Here is a 27,362-nt window from a genome sequence, read left to right as displayed (position 1 = left end):
GCAAAAATCAAAATCATCTTGACAATTAACCTTTTCACCACCAGTTTTTCTTCATCACATATTCACAAAATAGTCCCGTTTATAGTCTGCATTTTCTTTCAGAAGATAGGGACAAAAATAGCCAAATTTTTAAAGTAAAAACTGAAAATTAACTCAAATTTTGTCTGTTGGTTCCAAAATTAGTGTTCATTTTCAGAAATATGAGAAAATATGAGAAAAAAGTGCAGAAAAATTTGGGTGAGAAGGCCTGGTGGTGAAAAGGTTAGGTTTAATTAATACTATCATACAAGACATGTAATTTCCATGCAGAAATAAAGATGGGGCTCTGTATTGGTAAAGATTAAAACTATCTCCTGAAGAAGATAAAAATGGTCATACATGACAAAACAACAATAAATGGATTTAACCATGGTTACTAGAAGAATGATTTAACAGCATTTGGGAGTTCATTCAAAGATTGTTTTTTAAATCCAATCTAACATAATACATGTTTCTATTTCAAAATTCACTAACTGGAAACCAGATGAAAGAATCTGGCTGGTCTTCTGAAGTAGGAGAGTGTGTGCGGCAGCTAAACTTGTTATTACTTTTGATGTTTTCAAAAGAGAAAGTCATTGACCAACCAGTGGGTGGCTGATATATCATACTTTAAGACTTTCCGACTTTGTGATGCTCGATAAAATATGACATGTTAAGAGTTATTATAAGACAAGGTATGCAAGAGATACATGGCTATCCTGCTGTTTAGCATGGTTTGGATAAATTCACACTCAGGGGCCAGCAAACAGATGGTATGCAGTAGCTGTGATGTCTCTCCATCCTCTCTCTGCCAAGTGCCCACAGCTGGATATTTATATACAGGAAAGATTGTGTGTACATACAGCAACCAGTTTGCTAAAGATTCATGTGCGATTTCTTTACAAGATTGATTCCTTCCTCCTATTTCTAGCAGATGATGTTGATGGCTGAAGATGAAAACGTGAAAGCCATCTGTTGGGATGGTAAATCACTCAAGGGATAAAATTATTTAGTAAGGTCACCATGGCAAATGTAGGGTCAAGGGGCACATTTTTAACGCAGTCGTAGAAAAGGAAACTTATACTATTACATAACGTAGAACGGAGCTCTTATTTTGATATCCCCCACAAGCTCATTTCAATTTGGGATTGCAGTGACGTCTTCAATTTATGACTTAGAGGAAGTAACACTAAAAAAAAAAATCAGGAACATCATTGATGATTATTATCAGATGGAATGCAGAAGGGCATGACACGCACCATCCTAACTAGCCAGTAAGCAACTGGAAGACAAGCTTCCTATATCTTTCACAGCATGTGACTGTTATCTCTTTATGTGCATCCTACATACACAACTTATTTACAACATTTCATGTTACACGGTACATGATATATCACAAGCCTTTGCTCATGTTTAGTTGGATATCTATAGTCAAATGAAACTGATGCGCCTGTGAAACACAATGTTAACAGCAGTGATATCTCCATGGGGTGCGTTCTACGAGAAGACCATTCGTTTTTACTATACGCATTATTTTTTCATAGTATTCGCAGAGTTAAAATTACAAGCTACATGTAGGGAACGTTGATGCTCCATTAATTTATTTTTCCAGTTCTTTTAACTTGACATTGTCCTATATTTGCTTGCCTGTGGTAGAGATAATTAGACCTCCTGGCAGAGTATATGGTATATCTAATACCGTTATCATGCAGAGATGCATAGCTGACTTGGTGGGCTGTCACTGTTTTTCTGTGAAATAACTAGCTAAGTGCTTTTTCAGGGTATCTGAAACAAGTTTGACTGTGTTAGATGCAGGGGAAAAAAGCATTTAATACTCAAACTCAGGAAAGATCAGAAGAACTGCTGTAAAAGGATTGTTAGAAAGTTACTTAGTTTATTTTAATTTTGGGAAAGAGCAATTTCTTAAATTAAAAGTTCAGAGACAATAAAGAACTAAAGCTAAATGTTTAATTTAATTTGAGGGAACTCTTGATAATATCACTGTCATAGCGATAAGTATCAGATGGTACAGGTTGCAAATTGATGTTACAAGATTGTTTCTGATTGGCTGCCCAACCCTAACACCTAACAGTCAGACCAATCAGGGAGCAGCTTATTTGCTGGCAGATTTTTTCAACATATCAAATTTTGCCTTGTGATAAATGCTTTGACTCACTTGCAGGTTGTTGCTGTTCATGACATTATTTTGAGATACATCCTAAGCACAGAGAACTCACTGGGAATAAACATGATTTGAGCAGTGTGGTATTTGGTACATCCATAGGGGGAACCAAGCACAGGCCACTGGGTTAATTATATTTTTCCTAATTAAGATTATTTTTGGATTGTTTCCGATTCGCACAGTGAGACTGCATGGTCTCTTTTTTTTCTCCAGCTAACACTGTGATTGAACCCAAGAACACAACAGTATGTACACAACACTGATAAAGATTCAACCTGCTTTTACCAGTTTGGTTGGTTGCAGTTGGATTCATCACAGACCTTTAGATTCTATGGGTTGAGGTACCACACGTGTCGTCAATTCTAAACAAACACTCATGGGTAGAGAAAACTCCCAGCTCCATGTTATACCATTTTTTATATACTGACTGAAATAGCATTCATGTTCACTTGGATTTCATTTTGCTGGTTTGATGTTTTGAGCATACTTATTGTCTTAAATTCGTTATTTATATTTATATTATTCTTTTACATGCTCAATTTAACAGATTTTAATCATCATTACAGAATTAAATCCCAGCAAACTAACATCTTTATGGTTAGTTTCCAGCAATTGAAAATTATATTTAATTAAATAATATATATATATATACAAATTTAAAATGTTACTGCTTCCTTGAATAATGCATATACATGCTTATGTATGCTCGAGGCATCAAAACAGTGAAATTGTAACCTAGTGTAAGTTACTCTCTTTACTGTACAAACACTTAGCGTAGGGGTTTCAAGTTATAGTACTTCCTACTAGTACAGTTACAAAGCCCCTCCCCCTCCCCAAATGTAAGCACTCAGGGGGTAACCAAGCCCTACTTAATTTAAATATATTTTGTATGGTTTCTATAGACTGGAATTAAGTGGATGTTTTTTTTATTGTTTTGTTTAGTCTGTCAATATAAATGAATGAATGAATGATAAGAGAAACAGATTTGTTTACATTCTGCGTTAAGATGGATGCTCCAATCTAACCCTGGTAGTAACATGTGGGGGAGTATTTGCTTTCAGTTTCACCAAAATGGGAAGGAATTCCTTGAGTAGTAAACATCCGTTTTTTTGTTTTTGGAAATTAAATACTGTAAAAGAAGTAACGTTCATTTGGTTAGAATTCACTAGGTACTGGGTTTTAAATTTTCCGGTGTTCTTTATGAGGTATTAAGTTATATGTTTTGATTTTGCATATTCCCCGGGTCTCACATTTTCAAGAATACACTTTTCAACGGGCAAGTTACTTTTCAATTTGGCTGGTACTGAATTTGATATACTGCTTACTATATAGCACCACTGTTTCTCAACAAGAATGGTGCTTCAACCGCACAACTACAACCATCTATTTAGTAGCAAAAATTACAATTTAAATGTGTTCCTAGTGGAATTGAGTGGTTTTTACTTTCCCATGGTATCAAATCATGGGGTCATTTACATGCTAATCACTCCACATGTACAATCTGACAATGGTTCATTTTGCATGGCTTCACACAACCAACTAAGTGAGCATATCCAAGAATAAATAATAATCTTGTAGTTTAATACATCTTTAAAAATATAACTTTCTATCAGTAAGTACATAAATATGAAATGGAAAATAAAAGAAAGTAAGTTTACATGATGTTTGAATAAATGGACATTGACTGAGGGAGGCCAAAATGCAATGCATTATTAGAGCAACACAAACTTCATAACTATTACAGTATCTTTCTAGACATGAGTTCCGTAAAACGTGTTTTTTTTTAAGATGCTATACATTTTTTCAATGTGCTACTTTGAGGACTTTAGTAAGAATCAAATTCTGTGTCACTGTGAAGAATGCCTGATGCCACAGTCCCTCTATAGATAGATAAAGGGACTGCGCTGATGACTAAAATTGTATACTAGTATGCCAATCAACAAAACAAACACAATTACTGAAGCCTTTCATAGTGAAATTAGCAACTTTGTATTGTATAAACAATTTGGATAAAACAATGCTACCTTTTGTTTACATAAGCAAATTCCAATTCTTATTAATCTCCACTAGTTTGGTGTTAATCCTAATACAAAAGACTGACAAACCACAGATGGTTTATTCAAACCACAGGAAAAGCAATCGTTTATATATTTATATTTATATATATATTTCTCCTTGTACTTTGTGACCATTTTCTTTCCCTCCGGGGATTGTGTAAGAGTCAATAAGTAAATAAATAAAAAAAAAAATATACCATAGACTTTAGAAAACAGCTCAATAACTGTCAGAGTAGTTAAAAGATGTACTTTCCTTTGTCCCTGATATAATTATGGTGTTTTAACTGCAACTTATTCAGTAATACACCTTATAGAATTTTTTTATAACTTTGGTTTATCCCACCCCACTCAGTCTAGCCCAACCCTCAGACACCTAATAGTCTGAGACCAACCCCAACCCCAACCCCAACCACACCCATAATGACATTAGTCTCAAGTAGTTTCTCTACAGAGGAACTATAGCTTAACCTGAAAGGAGTTTTTAAAATTTGAAATTAAACAATTCTTTGAAAAAAACAGACAGTTTTGCAGCTCAGACAAGTAAAAGAGGGTTTGCATGAGAACGAGAAATTCAGTTAGTTTAGGAACAATCTGTGCAAACACATATGTCTAGGTGACCATCCATGTCACCCTATCCATGGAAGGTACTAACGTTAGTATCTTCCATGCCGAATCCTCAAAGCAAAGTGAAAATCACCTCATTCATTTCAATGAATGCTTTCCACCACCCCATTCATTCACCTCACACTCACCTCATGTGATTCAGACTTTCCAACTCTTTTTTTTTTAAATTTTAAGTACATCTCCTTTTCATCTGATTGGTCAATTCTAAGTGAAATGACCATCCAATGACCTCATACATTTCCAAATATGGTCATCACCCTCAAGTCACAGGTAACCTTACAAATAAAGACTATCTTAGCGATAATCGCATTTCCGAAAGTGCGCGTGGCAAATGGAACTCTGACCCAGACTTGGGAGTGTTCTTATTTATGGTATTTGCAACAAGTAACTGCCAAGTAATTCTCTACAATACCAAATTTGGTTACACGTGGACCAACTTTTTGTAAAATTCCACGGGCGCCAAGTATAAAAATTGCACAAGCATTTTCTGATTGACTTTACCTTAACTGTGGTTTTATTCGCTAGTTTAAATTCAAAAACTGAAAAGCTGTAAAGAAAAACAGTATTACCGTTATTCTTAAGTACGCTGGGTCATGTACTCTGTTATCAGCAGTAGTTATTTGATTGTCAGTTGTGGCTGAATTTCAGTTTGTTCGGTAACTGTTACGGCAGTCATATTTATAGTTTACTTTTTGCCAGGGGTTCTCAGTTAAACAAGCAGAATGAACTTTTGACCATTAGTAAGTCTAGCAGATGAGATGGGAGAAAAACACTGTGCCAAATAGTTTTTTCTCTTCCACTTAGTTTGGGGCAAATTTTTTTTTTTTTCAGAATGATGGTACTGCAAATTTTTGTATTTTTTCCTTTATCAAATTTATTTTAACTTTTATGAATTCATTATTCATCTGCAATCTTTGTTGTAGATTTTTTTTTCTGTGTAGAATTATTTTTTTCAAAATTTACCCATCGTCTATTGGTCAATAATAAATCTGTAAAACTGAGAAGTACTGTAGTAATCATTAGGCAACCATGCAGACACAAAACTTTATGTTGTAGTTCATGTAGTTATGCATAGCTGAATACTGTATTTAATTAAAAACCCTAGATAATCAAAATATGAGAGCAGAAAATCTCTTCAAGGGGGTTGAAGGTGATTTCACTCACTGTGTGCCAAAATCACTTACATGGTTTGGCATATATATTTCACACTTCCAAAGTTTTTGTTCATATGGGAAGAGAAATGAATGAATGTTCAACGAAGAGAGTACGTTATCTGTTATGCACTCCCACCCCCCCCCCACCCCCCGTAAAATAGTACGTTATCACTACTCTAGATTTCACAGATTACAATGCAAGTACAAATGAAAAGACGCTGTAGAGAAAGAATGTAAAACCTTTTAAAAACAGGTATTATAGAATACTTTTTTACCACAGTAATATGAGTTTTCTATGCTGAAAGACTTTTGGTATATTACATGTGTTTTATTTTCAGTATTAGGCAAAACATAATGACAATATATTTTACTGAATATGATGATTCAAATCAAATTAAATCAAATCAAATCAAATCAAAATCTACATTATTTCGACACATTAACTCTTTCAGTGCCAAATTTATTTTCTGCTAAAAATGGGGAAAATTTGATCACATTTTCCGTAAATTTCACTGAATTCAATCTGAATTTTGGACCAATCAGACAAGAAGTGATGTTGCATCTAGTTTTTGATCAAAAAAGTTGAAATTTTCTGTGGGAAAAAACAGACTATTTTGAAGTTGCTGTTGGTTCAGATGGTTAAAAAAAAAGCACATGTTCATTTGATTCTGTAGAACAAATTTTCATTATTATATATGTAAAAGCAGAGGCCACAATATGCAGTCTTGTATTGACCCTGTGGACACTGGAGCGGGTATGGCAATGTACAGGATTGCCAACCACCAAAGTCAAGGTTATAAAGTCATTTTTCAATGGGTATAAGCATAAAGCTTTCTGATTGGCTATGCACAATTTGGGCTACAGTGAATCGTGAGCGTGACCTGAATTTCAATACAATGTACACTATACTTTCATTCAACCTTAGAGGCATTGACAGATCTTTAGCCCAGGGCAGCATTAATATCATTAAATAAAAAAAAAAAATTGTCTCTATGCTTGACGCCTGGAGAGTTCCACAGGTGACCTCGTTGTGCAAGGTGACTGGAGCCTTATCTAGTATTTCCGCTATAACAGTGATTAAGGGGTTGTCTGGGTGTTATTATGATCAATAATCTGATTTATATCTCTAACAGAATGAGTATTTTCAACATTTTTACGTTTAAATTTAAAAACTTCAAAAAGAAGTTCAAGCTTGTACCTGTGTGTGGAGGTATGCTATTAACCTTTACACCACAAGACTTTGTCGCTCAAACTTTGTTGCACATTTTTGTTATATTCTTCAATAATTTTTGGAAATGAACCGTATTTTTAGAGCCAACAGTCAAAATTTGAGTCAATTTTCAGTTTTTGCTCAAAAAATTTGGCTATTATTGTCCCAATCTTCTGAAGAAACGTGCAGACTACAAACAGAACTGTTTTGTGAATTTGTGATGAAGAGCAGAAACACACGGTGAGTAAGGTTAAGAATTCTCCTGGAAGTGTAAGGTTATCTATTTTTACTGTGAGTTAACTTGGCGCCACTATAGAGTACGAGATTGCAGCATATACAATCCTTCTACACCTAGGGACCTGAAAAAAAAGGTATATGGCCTTTCCATATAGTAAAACGACAAGGGTGCCGTGTTTCTGAATGAACTGATTGATAAAGATAGATGAATGAAAAGACTGCATGAATGGTGTACGTATGCTAGGATGCATTGAAGTACCCACTAGATAAATAGACTGATAGCGGCAAACCCTAGTCTCCTGATTTATCAATGCCTTAGCACTGGATCTTTACATAGATACTAACAATGCTACGTCCATGGCCTTTGCACCTTGCTTTGTTGTACATTAACCTGTATCGGAAGTAAACCACTTGAATGAAACATTCCGTTGCAGTGCACACTCATTCACCTACGTCAAATTACTACAACCTCACCCACGAGAACATAACAAGGAGGGAGATTCCTTTCAAATTTGTTCCCCTACGATTGGTTACAAAGTTGGCGAGTAACGGCCAAAGTACCCTCCCCTACTAAATCCAGATTTCTATAAACGAGCGGTCCTGGGAAAACTCAACTTTTTAGCACTGTACGTTCTTTCCCCTAAGGAGATGTGGGAAACATAGAATGCCGTCCTCTTGGTCGTAAATCTGAACAAAAGCGTACGCGAGTGGCGTATCATTCAAACTTAATAGTGGTACTAAATAACCCCTCTAACTACAAGCAATGGAATCATTAACGACTTTCAGTCCCTCAACCCGCTCCTTGTCGGGGTCCTATGAACAGAAAGTTTTCAAAGGTAAAGTCAATATAGTACAGCCAAAAAACTTCCGCTCAGTTGGTGCTTAAAGCTAACAGAATAAGGAGCAACAAAATAACTGTCCTCCATCAAATAAAAAAAATTTACATATGAAAGATGGAGAGAGTCCTGCAAGGCTGTAAGCATCTATTAACAATGACTTGACCTTAGATTTAAACAAACTATCTGCACGAACTACCAAACTAGCGAATTTTCATTTACAGCAGAGTGATGTACATTACATATAAATAAAGCAGAATTGAGGAAACAGCGTGGCCAAGCAAATGTCTGAAGTTTTGTTTTTTAGGCAGTCTATATATACATTAACGGACACGCACCTGCAGAACAAAACTTTTGGGAACTGAATACAAATGTCAAGTGGAAAGTAACATTTAAATTAGATTTGAAGGTCATTGGCAATGCATGCTAAATGGGTTGAAGGTGACAAATTTAATGCATATCATCATCTTTTTTGTTCTCAGAATGTAATTTTCAAGAAGCCTAACTGCCACTCAAGTTAGACTAAAGAGTAAACCACCAGATGAAGAAAATTTAACTTGATTCTTGAGTTGCAAAACTTTAATGACACCATTGCATAAAATAATAAAGTTATATTACCGGTAGTTGTAACTTTCATGGAATTGACGTACTTTTCCCCTCATTAACTTTTCTGTAGTATTTTGAAATTCCACAGAATTTGAAAAATTTTTTTTAAAAGACCCTGATATAATATTAAAATTTCAATATCAAACTATTGCAAAATTCAACACAGAATGATCTTTCACACCATTTTGTCACAAGAACTTTAAAAATAGTTTATTAATTTGTTCAAAGTCTTGAATTATTATCTAGCTTTAATTTTAATTTTAATGCATATAAACGCTAATACAAGCAAAGATAATGAGTTTTTTAACTTCACAAAATTCTATTGAATGAAAAAGCAGCTAAACAATCTGTTTTCATAAAAGTAATGAAAAAAAAATAGTTTTATTCATTATTATTGGATTTTATGCACAAATATTTTTGCACATTATTTTTCAATAATAATACCAACAACTTATGAACAAAAGACGTCAGTTACGGATTGGTCATAGGTATAGTGGGTGGTGAGATGGTAAAAAAAAAATACTCTTTTATGATGTTGATATAAATGCATGTTTTCTCTCCTCAATAAAATGATTTTTTTCTGTAATTTTTCTTGTAGAATCATTTTTTCCTCCAAATTATCTGTGTAGAGGGGACCCCCCCCCCAACAACAACAACCACCCAGCTTTTACAGGTCCTCTGTAGATTGAATTATTTTCAGTGTCCCTCACACCAAGAACACCAAATAAAACTGTCTCAGATTTATGAGACTGAATGGTACTTAGGGCTGAGTATACTAGACTGAGATATCAGGCAATTACTGGTATACAAGATTAAGAGGGAGACCATTCAATGAGAAACTTAACCCAGAGTGATAAGGGGTTGAAATGGCGGGGGGGGGGGGGGGGGGGGGGGTTGGCAAATAATATTTTTCATCTATACTTAACCGATTTTTTTCTTTCTTTATTCATATTTTCACTATTTATTTAACATTAATGTAAAATACTTTATTTCTGCTTGGAATTTATTTTCACTGAAGGGATGTTCCAGTGAAAATAACAACCCAACAAGCCTTTTCAGCGAAAATTTTACAGAATATCATTTTCTTATTGTGGGTGAATCCCCACAACAAATGTATAGGAACCCCAAAGAAATGCAAAGTGACAAACAAAGTTTTTCTTTCTGAGATAGAGACACAGAATTTTTTTTTAATTTAAAATCTCAGAAGTCAACTTCATAATCTAGTAACCCATTAGACTATTAGTTAGGGGGGTATAAAATAATATTCCGCTAATCTACTAATCTTTTCAGAGTCTTTTTAGACAGGTAAACCATGAAGGATGCCACCATCTCAACCTGAACTGCTGTCAGCCTTTAGGCAGGTGCTAGGCAGAATATCTGCATATTTGGACTACTAAGTGTGGGAATCGAATCCATAGCCTCAAGATGCAGAGGGTGCGATGTAGCATGTCACGCTTGGATGTAGATTACATTGTCCGATACAGTCACATGAATATAGCAGTTCCATGCAATTTAGAGGGTGATCCTTAGAAGTTTTGAAAGGGGGGATCTGCACAGAGAAAGTTATAAATCCAATTTCACAGCACTATTCTGTCAAAAAAAAATCTGCTGTGAAACTAAAATGACATTTTTCTACCGTCTCCCCTTCCAGAGTTTCTAATTGTTGGATCCTTAGCTAAAAACTGAGTTTACATCAATATTGAACAGTGTCAGCTTTATTATTGCCAAGGAGTTATATATTTTTGAAATTACTGGTCACAATTCATAAAACTGGACGACAGAAAGGTTTAGTGTCAGAATTAAAACTGAAAGTGTTTTTATGCACTCTACACAGCAGTTGTACCATAGTGCATGTTTCATATCAACCAAAGTACAGACATGTACATGTAAAACACAATTTGAACATGCACTATGCAATCTGTGACACCAGGACAGGACAGGTAACAAATTATACCAGCCCTGACGGAAAGTTGACAGGCTTGCATTAACAATTACTTTAAAATACTTTCATTCTCTGTAAGTAGCACATAAACTCAATATTCTCCCAACATTTTAAAATTGTGGTGTTCTTTGTTTCACGATCAGAAAAAATAGCATTCAACTATCCATTATTAAAACTTATTAAGTAAAATTGAATTCCCAACATTTATATTAAAGAAAACTGTGAAAAAATATTTAACAAGACCACTGGGCATGTAAGTTTTAATTTTTACCAACCCAACTGAAAGATTACATGTCTTGAACGTACGGAAGGGCAGTAATTTCAAACACTGTTGCTTAGTCTTTGCTTGAGGGACTGCGACTGATGTTCATCAATAAAGGAAATACAATGCAGTAGAGAGAAAGAAGATTTCTGTAAATAACGTAAATATACGCCAGTGATTGTTGATTACTGAATTAAAACATAACTTAATACTCGATTAAATATAGCTTCTCATAGCTACACAGCAGTATATCCTGTACGGCACAAATTAGCCCACCTAAGTAGTAGCAACGATTTGACAAGTCACTTTAATTAATTGAATATCTTATATAACATTACTCAAATGTCGGCTTAAAGGAGGAGAATCTTAATAGAAATTAATCACTGCCTGAAGCAGCATTTGGGGTATCACTTTTGCATGCAGCGTTAAATTCTCGTTTTATCATCTGAAAGTCGCTTTGCATTTGTCAGCGTTCAACAGCAGTAGGAATTCAGGGTCAGATGCAGGTGTGATTTGCAGGTTTTTTATAAAAGAGTGAAAAGTCTGCCAAGCACCGCATCACAATAATAAAGATGTAAATGTTTTTTTTGGGCCAAAATGCGATGCTAAATATTCTCTTATACCATTACTGTCATCAAATGTCAGTTTGAAGGCGGAGATCCTTATAGAATATAATTGCCGCCCCAAGCAAATATCACTTTTACCCGTACATGCTTTGCTTTCACCACCCAAAGATGAAATAGCTTTATCATCATACAGAGAATTACTTTTGATTGGAGTTCAACGGAGGTGAGATTTTATATATGATTTTTTATGGAGGTTTCTCAAGTGTGGCCAAACTGATAGTTTTCTCATTTTAGAATTAATAAAATAGGAAACAATTGTATTTTGTTGAAATGTGATGTTAAATATTCTTATATATCATTTTTCTCTATTTGCGTTTACAATGTTACACTGTACTGTTTGGTTTACAATTTTACTCTTTGTGTTAACATTCTTGTTGTTGAAACGTGATCTTGTGTGTGATATAATATTGATACAGTCAAAAGATATCTATATTGCATGTTTCCACTATGCTATATTATTGTAAAAACAGTTTACATAGTTATGTATATTGGCTAAGGGGTGGACCAGTAGACATAGGGGGGCTTCTGTCTTCCAAAATGTGCAATGAAAGTAGTTGTTTAAAAAACAACATCATAATGATATTCAAACACAAAAAGTGAAAAGAAATTGAATCAACCCACACACTATCATTTAAGCCCCCCCCCCCACTTTTTAAAAAGTCTACCCCTTATTTCTCAGATAAATACAATTCATTGGAAAACATGTGTACATGGATAGATACAGAAGCATAAATTGCAATGTTTACAATTCTTGTCCAACGTCAAATTGTGAGAATCACTCGACAAGAGTTATAAATACATAGAATTCAATTTCATGAAAAAATTAATTATTCTCAAGTTGCATTGTTACCAGTAGAAACATGAAACTGCATGTCAGATTGCAAGATAGCAAGTAAACTCATCATTCCATGTAATTAATTCTCTTGATTACAAAGCTATGAACCAGAAATAAACAAAACATTAAACAAATTGAAATAAAAAACAAACAAACAAACAGCGAATGTTCAGACATATTTCAAAAACATACGGTTGGGCGATACAGTATATAAACAGATATAAAGTCAGAAGAAATGTTAGAGATCTGCCCTCCCCCTTTTAAGCAATGAAACCATCACACAGCAGGGGGACAAATCAGTTTATCCTCTTCAAGTTTATTTATTGAAACTACAGCAAGAGTGGAGTCTATAAAAAGAATTCAGAGTATAAGTGGCCAGAACAACCTTCTCTTACAGATTCAGTTACAGTAAATTTAATTAGCAATCAATTCTGAAGATGTTTACCTTCTTGGAAGCTTGGACTCATTTCAATGGATAAGAAAAAATATGGCAAAAATGCGGAATGTTTAACAAACTGAACGTGATGATATGGGGTGGAGCAATATCAGCGTAGAGAGATGAGTGAGCTGTACGAGGAATCCAACTGGTGTCTGGAAAATTGTCACTGATATTTATGCTATCAATATTAAGAATGATCTAAACTTTCATTTCAGAATCAACAAAGTTTGATTTATTGTAAGATACTTTGGTGCGAGTTGTTGCAGGCATGGATATAATGTGTTTTAAGTTCACAGTGCAGCTAATGTAGGAACTGTGCACAGATACCAGATACTTAAAACAGATTATCTCAGGTTTAAGTGAAAAGTGCCATAAGTACACATAAAACAAGTCATTGACCTTTTAAGTTTGACCACATCCTGCAGTAAAATCACAGTATTCTGTATTGTTACTGGGAACATCACACGGGTGGTCAATATGACACCAGCATCATTGAATCATACTGTGTATGGCACAGGATAAGGAAGGGGTCGAAATGGGTGGTCAATATGACACCAATATCATTGAATCATACTGTGTATGGCACAGGATAAGGAAGGGGTCGAATAACAAACAAACAATCAATTTCCCTGTCCGGAACTCACTGCAAATATATGGGATTGTCAAAGGCAGGAATATATCCAGTAGCAATTTATTGTTAGCATTAGAGTACCCAGTATGCAGCCCCAGTCACAAAACAGTTAAGGAATAATTTAATAACAGTACTTCCTAACACCAAAATCAATAGAATTCACATATTCCATGAAAATAAAAGTAAAATTCCAAAAACAGCATATTATACACTAAGCATTGATTGATTTGATCCCTGTAATTCATTCATGCATATTTTGCAGTGTTCTCAGTCTTGAAAGTTTTTTCAATAACAAGCAGCCTATCGGCTGAGATAGCTTTGCTGTTAGCAATGCACATTACAATTAAAGAACAAAAGATATCATTAGAAAATGAACAATATGTATAGTATCAAAGCAATCAGACTTGCTGTTTTCAACAAGAATTCAAAAATATCACTTTTCACCAAAAATGACAAAAAAAATATTCATCAAAATTAGATAATTGAAGATATCATCATGAAATGAACAAAACTAAGAGAGGTCTACCCAAGGAACATATACACCAAGTATCAAAGCATTCAGGCTTTCAAGTTTTCAAGAAGAAGTCAAAAAAGTACGGTAAAACATTGACATGGACAACGAACGCCAGACAATCACTCATATGATAAGCTCCGCTCGACAAAGTCAACAGCGGAGCTAATAAAAGTTCAATGATTATTTTATCTACTACTTACTGGTACATATAATTGTAAACTTTTAAACTTTCTTTGCCAGAAAACAATGTCTGAGAAAACTGGTATAGAACTTAACTAATTATTGATGCTGCAAAATGCCAGGCTTTTTTCCCGATTCACAAAAACTTGACTTTCATGAAATCAGTCTCTAGTAGTTATAGTTAATTTATCAGTGCTTGCAGTTGTGACAGTGCAGCAACTACACATTTCTGTCATGTGTTTAAAGGGGGATTGATCTAAATTATACACCAGTGAGCATATGTGCAATGCATTATGGGAAAGAAATTGAATATGACACTGCAAACACTGGAAATTATTTCAGAATATAAGAATTCATAGCAATACCGTATTACAAATTAATTTCTAATATAAGCACACTTACCATATTTGCTCTATTTGAAGCACATTTCCAGACGGCACATTAACCCAAAAGTGCATGCTGGGTCGTTTAAAATATTACTGCATACATTCATACCATATTTACTCTATTAATAGCATACATATGCTTACGTAAATTACAGAGGTAACTCTATGGCCAAAATAAGTAGTATTTCAATAATTCACTATACAACCAATTTTTGGTTTATATGGTCTTTTATTGGAGGTAAGCTTCTAATAGATCAAACACAATATACTGTAAAATACTTTATTTTAGCTGGATTTAATTTTCACTGAAAAGACTTTTTGTGTGCTTTTCATAGAATTTAATTTCACTGATTTTTGACAAGTTGGATGTAAAATATAGGAAAACAGGTATATTCACTGGATTTTATTTACACTGAACCACTCCTTCAGCGAAAATAGCGAAAATTAATTCCAAGCAAAAATAAAGCACTCTACAGTATACATATGATACAAGGTTAAAAGTAAAAACTCAGAATTCAAGACAGTCTTGAACTAGATTTCATGTCAAAAAACACCAAAAACCAATTGTCTATCTTGTATAGGATTCCCAGTGGTTGAAATGCAGGATAATGGAAGCAATAACTGGGAATTCAAGACTGTCTTGTTTACCCATGGGCATTGAGGTTTGGATTCCAGATAAGAAACCACACAGGTCTGGGTTAACCTGATATCATAGTACAACTACTATCCTTGTAACTTAACAGTATATTATTTCCAAGTTATATTCTATTCGATTCTGCTTTATTCTAAAATACTATAAAGCATTTAATTCTTCCTGCTAGTAATTTCACGGTTTAATCGCATTTGTCCTACTGTCACGAGGTCTTTGCAAACCTAATGACATTTTCTCCTACATTCACAAAAATCGTCTTTAATGAAGCGATAAAAGATAAAATGAAAAATGATAAAAGCCTGTACTAATGTTTGTGGTGCGCAGTCAGCACATCAAACTTAATTATTATTGTTGTAATCACTTTTACTGATTCTGTTGGATGAGATTTCCCATGAACTGTACTAAAATCTAAAGCCCATGTTGTACTTACAGAGGTCAGTGAACAGTTTTATGTAGATCTTTTCAATACAAGAACATGCATTTAATGTTAGCTATTTAAACAGGATTTTCAGGTGAGTGCATCGATCTGTTTTACATGTTTTTTTTTAAATTTATTCAATAGTTCATTAGAATGCTCCAATTTTACATTCTTTGAAATATATCTATTTAATTCAAGTTGCAGTATTGGATTACACCGAACCTTGTGCTACTGGATTGTAATGATCACTAAAGCACAAGTTCAACAATAACATCCTGAGGCAGTTTTGCACACATTAAACCCATAAAATATCCTATGTACTTTCCATGGGGTTTAATTAATGCATATACTAAGGAGACTATTGGGTAGTATTAATAGAGTGATACAACACAAATACTGGATAGCTAAACATATTATACACTAAGTAAGCTGATGAACATTAAAAAACAATTTTCGGTTATCTTGTGTTTGTCAAAGCATAATTCAAACCAACTGAGTGAACATTTATATACAGTCTCTTGATTTTTTTTGCTTGGATCATCATTAAAAACAATTTTCAGTCATCTTGCGTTTGTCAGAGGATAAGTTAAATTAATTGAGTGAACATTTATACGAGGTAACCTAGATTCTTTTAATGTTTACTTTAATTCCAACCAGTCAGTATTTCAATTTGTTTTGGATTTGTTTCCACTGTATGATTGATATGCAACAATTATAAACAGTTTTACTGGCTATTTTGGGAATAGGTCTTCGCAACTATTCAACTGCTAGTATATCTTCTTAACTGCATGTCTTTTTTAGTATATATTTCATTTATTTAGTGTTAACATTACCATCATGCTATGTACAGCGTAAAATTCTTGCAATGCTGTGTACACACAGAGATTCTAGGCTATACGGTCAAATATTTAATTACTGCGTCCCAGTACATGTATAATGTGACTTGTTTATTTGGATTATAATTCGATCAGACTATCTATCCCTTCACTTACAAGTTTTCAATATCAGTGAATGCCAGTTTAAAGCTTTTTTGTAACCCCCCCCCCCCCAAAAAAAAAAATTTGTCAAGCAGTCACAATGAATTTATAATTTTTTTTAGATTTAATTTGAAAACAAGGTACCCCTCTACCACCAACCCACCCACCCACAAGTAGTACTCTCTCTGATCCCCTCTGTTAAAGGCTTGACCATTATCAATTGGAGGGATGGTAGGCGGTATCTGTACAGAGAAAGTTTTGGAATATTCAGGGAAAATTACAAAAAAAAAAAAATTGACAGAAGAAAGTAAAAAGAACCACAGCACCAGCATCCTGAACAAAAAAAAGCACAACACTAAGTGAAGAAGGAAACAAATATTTTGAATAGTAGCACCCCTATGTTTATAATGGTCTATCCCTAAATGATTGCAGTGATTCAGAAAAGAAACATGAAATTTGGTTACATTGAAAATACCACTGGAGTTCATTACACAGGAAGTTGTATAGATTCATGATGGAATTCAGTTGCCACTGACAAACAGAATAATTAAATCCTATTCTAGTTTCTAGTTGCCAAAATTAAACAATTTACCAACGCTTCATTCATTCCACATATTTCTAAAACCCTTACACAGTGAACCAAAAATCGGTAACCAGTCCGGAAATCTTTGCCATATTATAGCGTCTCATCAATTTGTAATTTTGTGCATATGATGTGACAGAAGATTCCTACAATAACATAAGCTATACTGCTGTATTTGTTTGTTTTCATGCCCATCTTTACTGACATCAGTTGATATACCTAGGTTAATGATGTTTACATGCATTACTTTAATAGCTGAAGGCAAAGACCACATGCTGTAAGTATTGGACACCATTTGGAGCAATATTTCACAAAATTGGGATAAGTATGAAAACTAGAACTTGTGCATTTCTAAAGTGATATCTAATAAAGGTTCCCATTTGAAAGCTAGAATGGAGGAAATTATTTTTTGCAAATATTTTTATTCAGGATTTTACCAATACTTTTACATTTTACAGTCATCATAATTATTTTTCTTCATCTTCAACAAATTTTGTGTTTCCAAAATTCTCTAGCCCACTAAAATGGAGAATCCTGAAAATAATAATGTGTCCTTTTATCAGTGCCATGGGGATGCTGTTTCATTTTCTCACTTTTGCTATTAATTTAAACTATATATCTAGTTAAATCAGGATGTTCAAACCACAGAAACACCATTAAAGATTCTGCATCATGTTCTAGTTGCGGCTTTAAAAATACATTCAAAATTTACGATCAAGGAATCCATTTTCTTGAACATTGGCGTGGGGGAATTCGTGAAACTTTGAAAAGTGACTGAGACACATTCCTCAGACTGAATGGTCACAGTGACTTTTATGACATTTACTCTCAGCAAGCACCTACAGATTTTCAAATTGTGAATATCCTCCAGTGGTGAAAATTGACAGTTTTCAGTAATGAATTTTATTGCAACACACAGCTTGACCTTTTTATATAAATTAAAAATTGCATATCTTTTAATTTATCTCTGCATTCTGAACCACATACGCTTAGGATGGCCTAGATCGGCTCTCTACTGAAACTGTCAGTTTCATTTCACTAACAGTTTATCTTAACATAATGTCTGCAACATGCAGCAAACTGGAATACCAGCTTGGCCACATCGCATGAATGTAAACTTTAATGAACTTTAACCGAATTGCTCAGTAAACATACACCATGAAGAGTTCCACATGAACTCCGAAATAAATACACAAAATGATTTAAAAGCAGGGCTGGCGGCTGTGCATAAATGCCACATTTTAAAAGGATAATGGAGTATGTGAAACTTTGCACAGGAGAGTGCCTCAACTCTGTGGAGAATAGAGGATTTCAAAAGATCAATTACCCGTATTTAAAAGAAGCTAAAAGATGGAATGGCTTCACTAAAATACCTTTATATCTTAAATGAAAAGAACCACCTTGAAGGTAAAGTAAGAGTCATAGCAAAATAAGAATAATATAAAGACACTATTTACTGAAAAATATCTTTTGCATTTGTCGGGTTGAGGATGATCATACTCGGGATGGTGTGAAGCTGCATTTTAATGGGGATGGTTGGTTCTTGAGTATATAATAATCTCTTTAATCTTGTGAGCACCAAAAAGAGGACACCTGTCACCAAATAAACTATTATTTTTCCCATATTTTTTTCAAAGATTTTGATTTGGGATCACTAAATAGTGTTAAAAAATATTAAAATGTTTTTCTTTTTTAACATACCAATTTACAATTGATTCTTTGATAAGTACACTTCTTGGTATTAAAAATGTGTTTATTCAACCCTTTGAGTGCTATATTTTTTTCCCGCTCAAATTTGGGTAAATTTGTTCAGATTTTCTGTAATTTTCACTGAATTCAATCTTAATTTTGCACCAAACAATTAAAATTTGTCATTTCTACTAGTTTTTAATCCAAAAATTTGAAATGTTTGCAATATTTTATGTGAAAAAGAGCAAACTACAAATTTGGAGAGTATGCCAGGATGGTCAAGGATATGGTGTTGAAATAGTCTTGATCGTCTGCTCACAGCAAGTGGTATAAACTTTATGGAAATAAGTTATCTAAAGGCACATATCAATTTACATCAATGTGACATTATAGTATATATAATCAAAAAATATGCAATTAAAAAAAGACAATCTAAAAAAAGCTCAGAGTTAACAGAAATCTTAGTGGATTTGTTTCTGAGAGAGCTGTTGAAGACGCTTCTGCCATCAGCAGTTTGAACATAGAGATGCACTTGAAGTATACTTAAAACTGTCACTGCTAACACAGGGGGCAGAAAAATTAATTAAATTGAACAAAAAACATTTTTATTTTGAACTTCAAACATGTATTTTGGCATTTTTCAAATAAAAAAATGGCCACCGGAGCACCATATTTGTTCCTAACAAACCTGGTGCAACATTTTGCTTATTTTGTTTTTTTCAAATTTGTTGGAAAATTTTGGGACAAATGGACATTATTGTAATTGACTACAGCTCTAGATATATAAATATTTAAATAACTTTAGAAAAAATTATGAATTTAAATTTTGGACCCCCTCCATTGTTATTTTCTCTTTGTCATTCATTTAATGGAAACTTTCACCTAGTGAAATATCAACAAAGTGTAGCTTTTAAAATTCCCACATTTTTTACTACATGCAGTTAACCATGGTCATCCTAAAGACAGTAAAAAGATTTTATAGTGATTGGAGTTTTCATGCTTGGTTGAAATCTAACAACCCGGCTTGTATACATATGTCACCATAGTTGTACCACTGGGAGCTGTAAAACAAGAGTGACATGCAACCAAATCGGATGTTGTAGTGAAGCGAGGATGGTATCAATATAATGCCAACATCTCTCCCCAGCTGATTACAAAAAATGAACATCTGCTTCATGATGATGAGTAAGTGGATAGGCATGAGTTATTAACATACAATGTATTTTTGCATATTGATGAGAAAGCCCTGGAGGAGGGAATTAAAGCACCCAAAAGAAAGCATCCTCCATGACTGTGGCTTTAACTTCCCGCCATGATGATCTCAAATTACTGCCAATTCTCAAAGTTGGTGTCACAATCCAATCATACAATTATATATAAGTATATATAACAGTTGTAAAAACCAGAAAGAAAAAAAAACAATGTTTAAAAAGGTTCAATTACTGAAGTCAAGTTAGTCGTCAGTTATGAATCCAAGTTAGCTTGGTGAACAAATTCATAGTTAGTTGTACAAACAGGTGAGTTATACAGAATGTATGGATAAAAGAATCAGTGCATGTCGCTGGATTACAAGAGTGACTGAATTTTGCACTAACCTCACCTCTATGTAGAATCAATTGATACCATACGTTTAAAAGAGTTAAAATCTTAGCTTGCTTACAGGCTTTCAAAGTTAAATTATATCTGCCCAATGAGGGTGAGAAGACACACTTACAAACTCTTCTCAAATTTTAACAAAACTATGGAAAAAACATCAGCACGTTACATATGATAATAAAATTTTAATATTATGACATGTCATAAAGTTTCATCGATATTAAACTTGAAATTTAATTTTTCTTAAGTTGCTACCTTTTAGATGCTGGTCTAACCTCTTGAAAAGTGTAAGATTCCACTGGTCTTTTGACTGTGTGTTAGTATGCAGATTACTGGAGGCTGAAGTGTGTACATTGTGCTATATGACAAAGATAAAAATACACCAATCACCAACTTTTGTACTGTAAACAGACCAACTCATAAACCACCCAGCCATCTCCAGTAACTTGCAAGGAAATCTCAACTGCCCTTTACTTGGCCCTCTTGATTAAAAAACTGATTAAACCAGCTTAGAAGCAAAATGTGAGATGTTGTATATTTTCTATTGAAGTTAAATCTCTCAGGTTTTTGTGCATGTCATGAATGGCTAGATCATACAAAAGATGGTCATAAAAGAAAGACAGTTATACAAGCAAGTAACTGGAAAATGTCATTAGTTATCATGTAGCCCCACCCCATCTGTCTGTAATATACCTATTTACTAGTCATTACTTGACTGCTACCTCAGTAATGCACCAATGACAAGAAAATGTTTGCATTTCTCAACAGGAATGAATGAGAGATGTCTTGCACGCCATGCTAGAAAACTTTTGCTTGGCTTAAACACCGAGAGATGAGAGATGGGTGTCGTTTTAGGTTTGCACTCCGGAATTTAAAGCATGGGAGTGACAGAGGGTTTTGAGGGATGGGGGATGTCACATTTTCACTGGAGCTATTAATAATGGACATTTTCAGCATTTATTTATCTGTTGCCAGGAGCTACTTGAAAATTAATAATTGATGTGAGGGTGGGAAAAGATGCAGACATGTACACATCAATACTAGACAGCAAGTAAACAGAAAATTAAGAATCAGTAGATACGTTACAAAATCACCATCAAGATAAATATATTCAGGCAGGCGGGAAAAGAGATAGTTTCAGTTAGATAGGAGATTCATTGACATCACACAAATTTTTACTCTATGTTGTATCAACAATATTTGTAAATTCAGTATATTGAACTTTTTGCTGCATATCAGCGCCAGCTGTATCCCGCCCAATTCTCAATCGTCTGTAGTTTTAGATTATATGCATATGGTTTAATGGTAATTGTCTTATTAAGACTTCAATGAGCTGAGTTTGGTGTTGGTACTGAATCTCACAGCAAGTTTTTTAGATGCAAGGAATATGTGTTTATGTTATAGAACGATTAGGCTATCTGCGTGGGTGTTACAATTTTGTCGCAAAACACTTTGTTTTGTAAGACACATTCTTGCAAATTTTACAAGTCAGGGAGAAAGGTAATAGAAGTGAATATATCACCAGTTACTTTTAGACAGAGAGTCAGATGGGCTTTCGAGAAGTTTAGCAAATGCGATCATTTCTGACAGCCAGCATTCAATGATCCCTGGGATACTCAAGGTTAGGAGGCTGTAGAGATAGGCTCTCATGTTAAGAAAACTAATGCATGGATGAGATACCTCCACCTCGGAGGATCGGTCGTGGAACAATTTTACCAAACCAATAGATGGGTCATGGGAAGGATGAAACTGGGCTGACTATTTAAAATGGGTCGACCGACCTCAGATAAAAGACTTCATTGTAATGTGAATATTGAAAAGTGGAAGAAACACAGATGCAGTGATTTGGTCACACACTATCAGGCTCCTCCCTCCTCTCCTCTGAACATTGATGATGAAGGGAACCTGGATTTCCCACCATCCAGGGTTCAACCTTGATATCATTATAGACCAGTGTATAGCTCAGATTCACTAGTGTATTATTTGAATGCACCAAACCACATTATGTGATGATTACCAATCAAGACAATAATAGCACAACTATGTGTTAGCAATTGCAATCTCCTAACGCAATGCACCATTGTTCATCCTTTATGTGTTTTTTTTAAAAGCTGGTGTAGAATGGAGCATATATGTGGGAAAACTGTCTTTCAGCATCTATTGCGAGTACATCAGGAAATCTCTGTATAGAGTGCAACCCACACAAACAGAAAATATACATGCCACAGCTTCAAGGAAGACCATGGCAATTATAAAAGATAAGTCAATACACTTGATTAACAGTTAAGCAAACAGTATAGGATGATGATAATAAATTTATTGAATAAATAAATAAATCACTGGTTTACAGCTATGTGTAGCAGTAACAATCTCTCACCTGTTGAGCGTTGATGAGTACCCATCTTTCTCCTCAACAAAAACACGCGACTTGAATCCATTGCATTGCATCAGAATTTCACCAGAATTGGACTACAAGATACAATTTATTGAAAAAGATTTGTTACAAAAAGAAAATACTAGTAGTTTATATTAATGATGTCTGCTCAATTTAAATTTCTTGTGAAGGATGAAGGCAGTAAAGTAAAAATAATGTGACTTTTTTACCACTGACATGGGAATGGTACTTGAGAAGCCATAAGTCAAAACTATAAATTTTAAAATAATGATAGACGTATAATTTTGTATTCTCGATGGTTTGACAGCCCCTTATTAAAGCGCCCTCACAAGACAATTTATCTTCCATTCATACACACACTTCATGACGAAACATAAAAAGAAAAAGTGCTCTGGGTGATAAATTCCCATTGATGGCTTAAAGTTGACCCTGTTTACCCATTCAAATAAATGCAACACAACAAACATGTCTTAGATATGTATGATTTCCAGGGGCAGGAATTATGCACGATTGTGTACCTTGTCTGTACCCAATGAATGGTGACTTCAGTGGACACAACGGTCAGGGTATTCAGGCACCACATTCTATTAGCACTTACCATGGTTGCCATTCAATCAGTAAACACACCATGTAAAGATGACAGGAAGTGAGAACACAATACCTGACTACCTACTCTTTTGTTCTCTCTATATATCCTCCACCTTCTATTTAAAGTGAGATTTTAGCTCTGTGGTCAACGCATGCTCCCCATTCAACTTGTTTTGCAAAATAAAAACTAGTCTTTTACAAATATCCACAATTTGCGACTCCCCTAGTATGAAGATTTACGAGTCTTTCATCGCGGCACACGGCACAGCAGTGTCCACATGCTTACATTTCATTGGAAATTGTCTTTTATTTTCAATAGATAGTGCTTTATTCGGCCATCAGTTCCACGACCCGAAACCCACCTGCAATGAAAACAATACACATAGTTTTAAACTAAACACACATCATTAACATAACTGTTAATTAAATTTCTTTAATTAAACAGATTAACTGATTTTTAAATTCCTTTACACACAGTAGTACTTGACAGGATGAAGTCGTGGTGCATTCATATGTAGATTAATGCGGTGATTGAAAAATGTTTTCAAAAAGTAGTTCCAACGACTAACAGAGAGGTCAACCACCTTCTACACCCACATCATGTGTGGATCACTGGCGGTGAATGTACCGGATCAAAAACGAAAATGAAATTAGCATGAAATAATATACAGTGAATAATGGGGATTGAATCTTACTTGTACAGTAAATGAATGGCATTCACCACACAGACACGTCTTCGTGTAAATCTACTTTAGATTTGTGATTTATTGTAAAAACCATTATTTGGAGAATATATAAGTCCCAGTTCTGTTTTTAAAGCATTTAAAGAATTAATATGTTTATACTTTTTGACATTCACATGATCAGTATATAGCACACTGGCTAAGGTTATAAAACAAAAGATCAATTTCTCTTTTAGTCTCAGGTAACTTCTTAACGACAACTATACAAAAGAAAGGCAGCCATTTTTTCGTGCTGAAATGAAAACCCCATGATGTAAAGGCAGATTGGCATCACATTAAATTGACCAAGGCCACACGAGAGAGAAACGTGGTTGTATCATTAACGCTTATACAAGCACAGAACAATGCTATGATTGTCACCTTAAACTATTCAAAACTTAGTCTCTAGAATTACACTAAGTTTCAACACCACTAGAAGAAGATTGAATTGCTGTTGTTTTTTAAATTAAATTTCTAAGGCTTCGTACACAAGATGACCACAAACACAACACCACGCATGGCCACATATTTAATGTTCCATTCAAGGATTCTATTCTCTGTGGTTCCTTTCTCATCAATACATGCCATGGAGATCTGACTCCACATAACCAAATGCACCTATAATCTGTTTGATAGTCTATCCATGCATGTTTTGGGGAGGACAAGTCTCTTTACCGACAAACAGTACTTACGGTGTTGAAATGCTCACCGATGCAAGCACTAAAACAACACCTAAAGACTTTTCAATAATAACGTCCACAGACAGGATCAGTTTCACATGGTTGAAGCTAGAGTATTCTTGGACACCATCTCAAAAACAAACTTTTTCAGATGTTTACTAAATTTAAAGATTACAGATGTGTACCGGTCTGCCAATTTGTACACAGATGTTACTGGAAACAATGTCTTTGATACGCCACATCGATATTGGCAAACCAAACTGACAGATCAATTGAATATTTTAATTAAACAACCCAATTTCCAAGATGTCTGTTCCCTTTAAATTCAAACAACAAAGGTTTTAAATAATGTATTATTTCTTTGTACACGTAAACCAGTTATATTCAGGCAAAATAGGCCTATGGTACAACTGTATGCCACGGGGTTTGCTAACATATAAGTGGTAAATAAGACAACAGTTTTTAAAGTACATAGTAATGGTTGAATGCTGACAAAACACAGTTGCTTGTTAACTACAGAAAACCAAGCATAAACCAAGATCATCACATTAGAAAAGCTCTGACTTCAGCACCCACAATAAGTTTTAGCTTAGAAGCTAGAAAATTGATAACTGTAGTATTTGCTTTACTGTTGTCAGGAATGAGAAAACTAAAAAAAATGTTGTCATGTTCGTGAGAATAAAAAACCTAATTGTTGTATCCACAATCGAGCAGATCAGCTTTAGTGTGTTATTTGGATATACTTATTAAACAAACAAGAGGAAATAGCATTTTCAGGAATTACAGAGACAACAGCAACACAGTGAACCTAAGACTGAGATAAAAACCCCAAAATAATTATTTTGTACCTTATTACGTGATTCCATAGAACGTTAATAAGCGACTCGCCATAAATATCACACGAATTATTAAAGACAAGCAGCGAAAAGTACGGCAGGAAAAATACATGGTCATGAAACTACTATATCCTAGGACTGTGTAAGAATAATGACAGATTTCAAATTCAGAAAACTTTATAGGGTTTGTGTAAGCAAACGGACATGTTGAAACTTGCTTTGGAATCCATTAATATTTAACTACAATAGGAGCGTTAGGCATCTATCCTTATTTTTTACAAGGCCAGTTTAAACAACAATGGATGAACTCTTCAAGTGGCTGAATAAACTATTCAATCTTTACAATGTACATTATCACATGCACAATAACAGCCTTGATGATTCTGCATGTGTCAATGTACTGTAGAGGGCACTGTTTTTAAATACAAGTCCCTGGATATTACCGATAGCTGGAGAGCCTGCAAATCAAGGGTCTAGTAATTTTTAATCCATTGGGAGCAGCTGTACCAACAGAAGGCTGAATTTCATGGTTGCTTTGAATGTGTCTGATTTACATTTATACAACCAGATTTTGTTTTCACCAACAATTTTAGCGCAAATATTTGCAAGATTTTTGTAATTTTCTGTAATTTAAATTTTAAACATAACCAACAGATTACGATAAAGTGATTGTAGATATTGTTCAGAGATTTCAAAATTTTATAAAAATTGAAAAAAAAAAATATTTATTAAATATATAATACAAAATAACATATATATTGTGGAAGGTTACTTACTTCTTGGTATATTTTTCTTACAACTTATCAAATTTTGTTTCGATTAAATTGCAAGGACACTAGTGCAACTGGTGTGATTTGGTGGGTTTTATTTTTTGCTTATTTTACTGATAGCAAAATCAGCCAAAGTAAAGCCCAGTAAATATGTAAAGTTAAACATAGAATATACTGTGTCTTGCATAAACACTAGTAAATGTCCTGGAAACATCAAATCTGCTTAAATAAAACACTTCACATAAATAATTTTATTAATGCCATAAAACATATTCATTACTGACCTTCCTCTAACCACTCAATAGTTGTCAATAGCAGGGCTTCCACTAACCTCTCACTAGTTGCCAATGGCAGGGCTTCCAGTAACCCCTCACTAGTTGCCAATGACAGGGCTTCCACTAACCCCTCACTAGTTACCAATGGCAGGGCTTCCACTAACCCCTCACTAGTTGCCAATGACAGGGCTTCCACTAACCCCTCACTAGTTGCCAATAGCAGGGCTTCCACTAACCCCTCACTAGTTGCCAATGGCAGGGCTTCCACTAACCCCTCACTAGTTGCCAATGTCAGGGCTTCCACTAACACCTCACTAGTTGCCAATAGCAGGGCTTCCACTAACCCCTCACTAGTTACCAATGGCAGGGCTTCCACTAACCCCTCACTAGTTGCCAATGACAGGGCTTCCAGTAACCCTCTCACTAGTTGCCAATGACAGGG

The 27,362-nt window shown here is 34.5% G+C and overlaps 1 protein-coding gene across 5 annotated transcripts in view; it reads right to left on the bottom strand.

The window, feature by feature from the left end:
* The window catches only part of fgfrb (fibroblast growth factor receptor B), a 56,807-nt gene extending 30,790 nt beyond the window's left edge, over positions 1–26,017 (bottom strand). For 4 of the 5 annotated variants that reach the window (XM_085504117.1, XM_085504120.1, XM_085504121.1 and 1 more), the window contains exons 1-3: positions 25,888–26,017; positions 23,723–23,999; positions 23,032–23,123 (exon numbers count right to left, since the gene is read on the bottom strand). In XM_085504117.1, the coding sequence (XP_085360243.1) occupies positions 23,032–23,092 (61 nt within the window). In that variant the 5' untranslated portion in view covers positions 23,093–23,123; positions 23,723–23,999; positions 25,888–26,017. The remainder of the gene's footprint in view (positions 1–23,031; positions 23,124–23,722; positions 24,000–25,887) is intronic. The other variant, XM_085504118.1, reaches the window with a different exon arrangement.
* Positions 26,018–27,362: the final 1,345 nt, after the last annotated feature.

This window comes from Saccoglossus kowalevskii, chromosome 10 (genome assembly GCF_978046115.1).
Source record: "Saccoglossus kowalevskii chromosome 10, keSacKowa6.1, whole genome shotgun sequence".
NCBI lineage: Eukaryota > Metazoa > Hemichordata > Enteropneusta > Harrimaniidae > Saccoglossus > Saccoglossus kowalevskii.
Note: the sequence above shows the minus strand (reverse complement) of the source record. Positions and strands in the feature narration are given on the sequence as shown.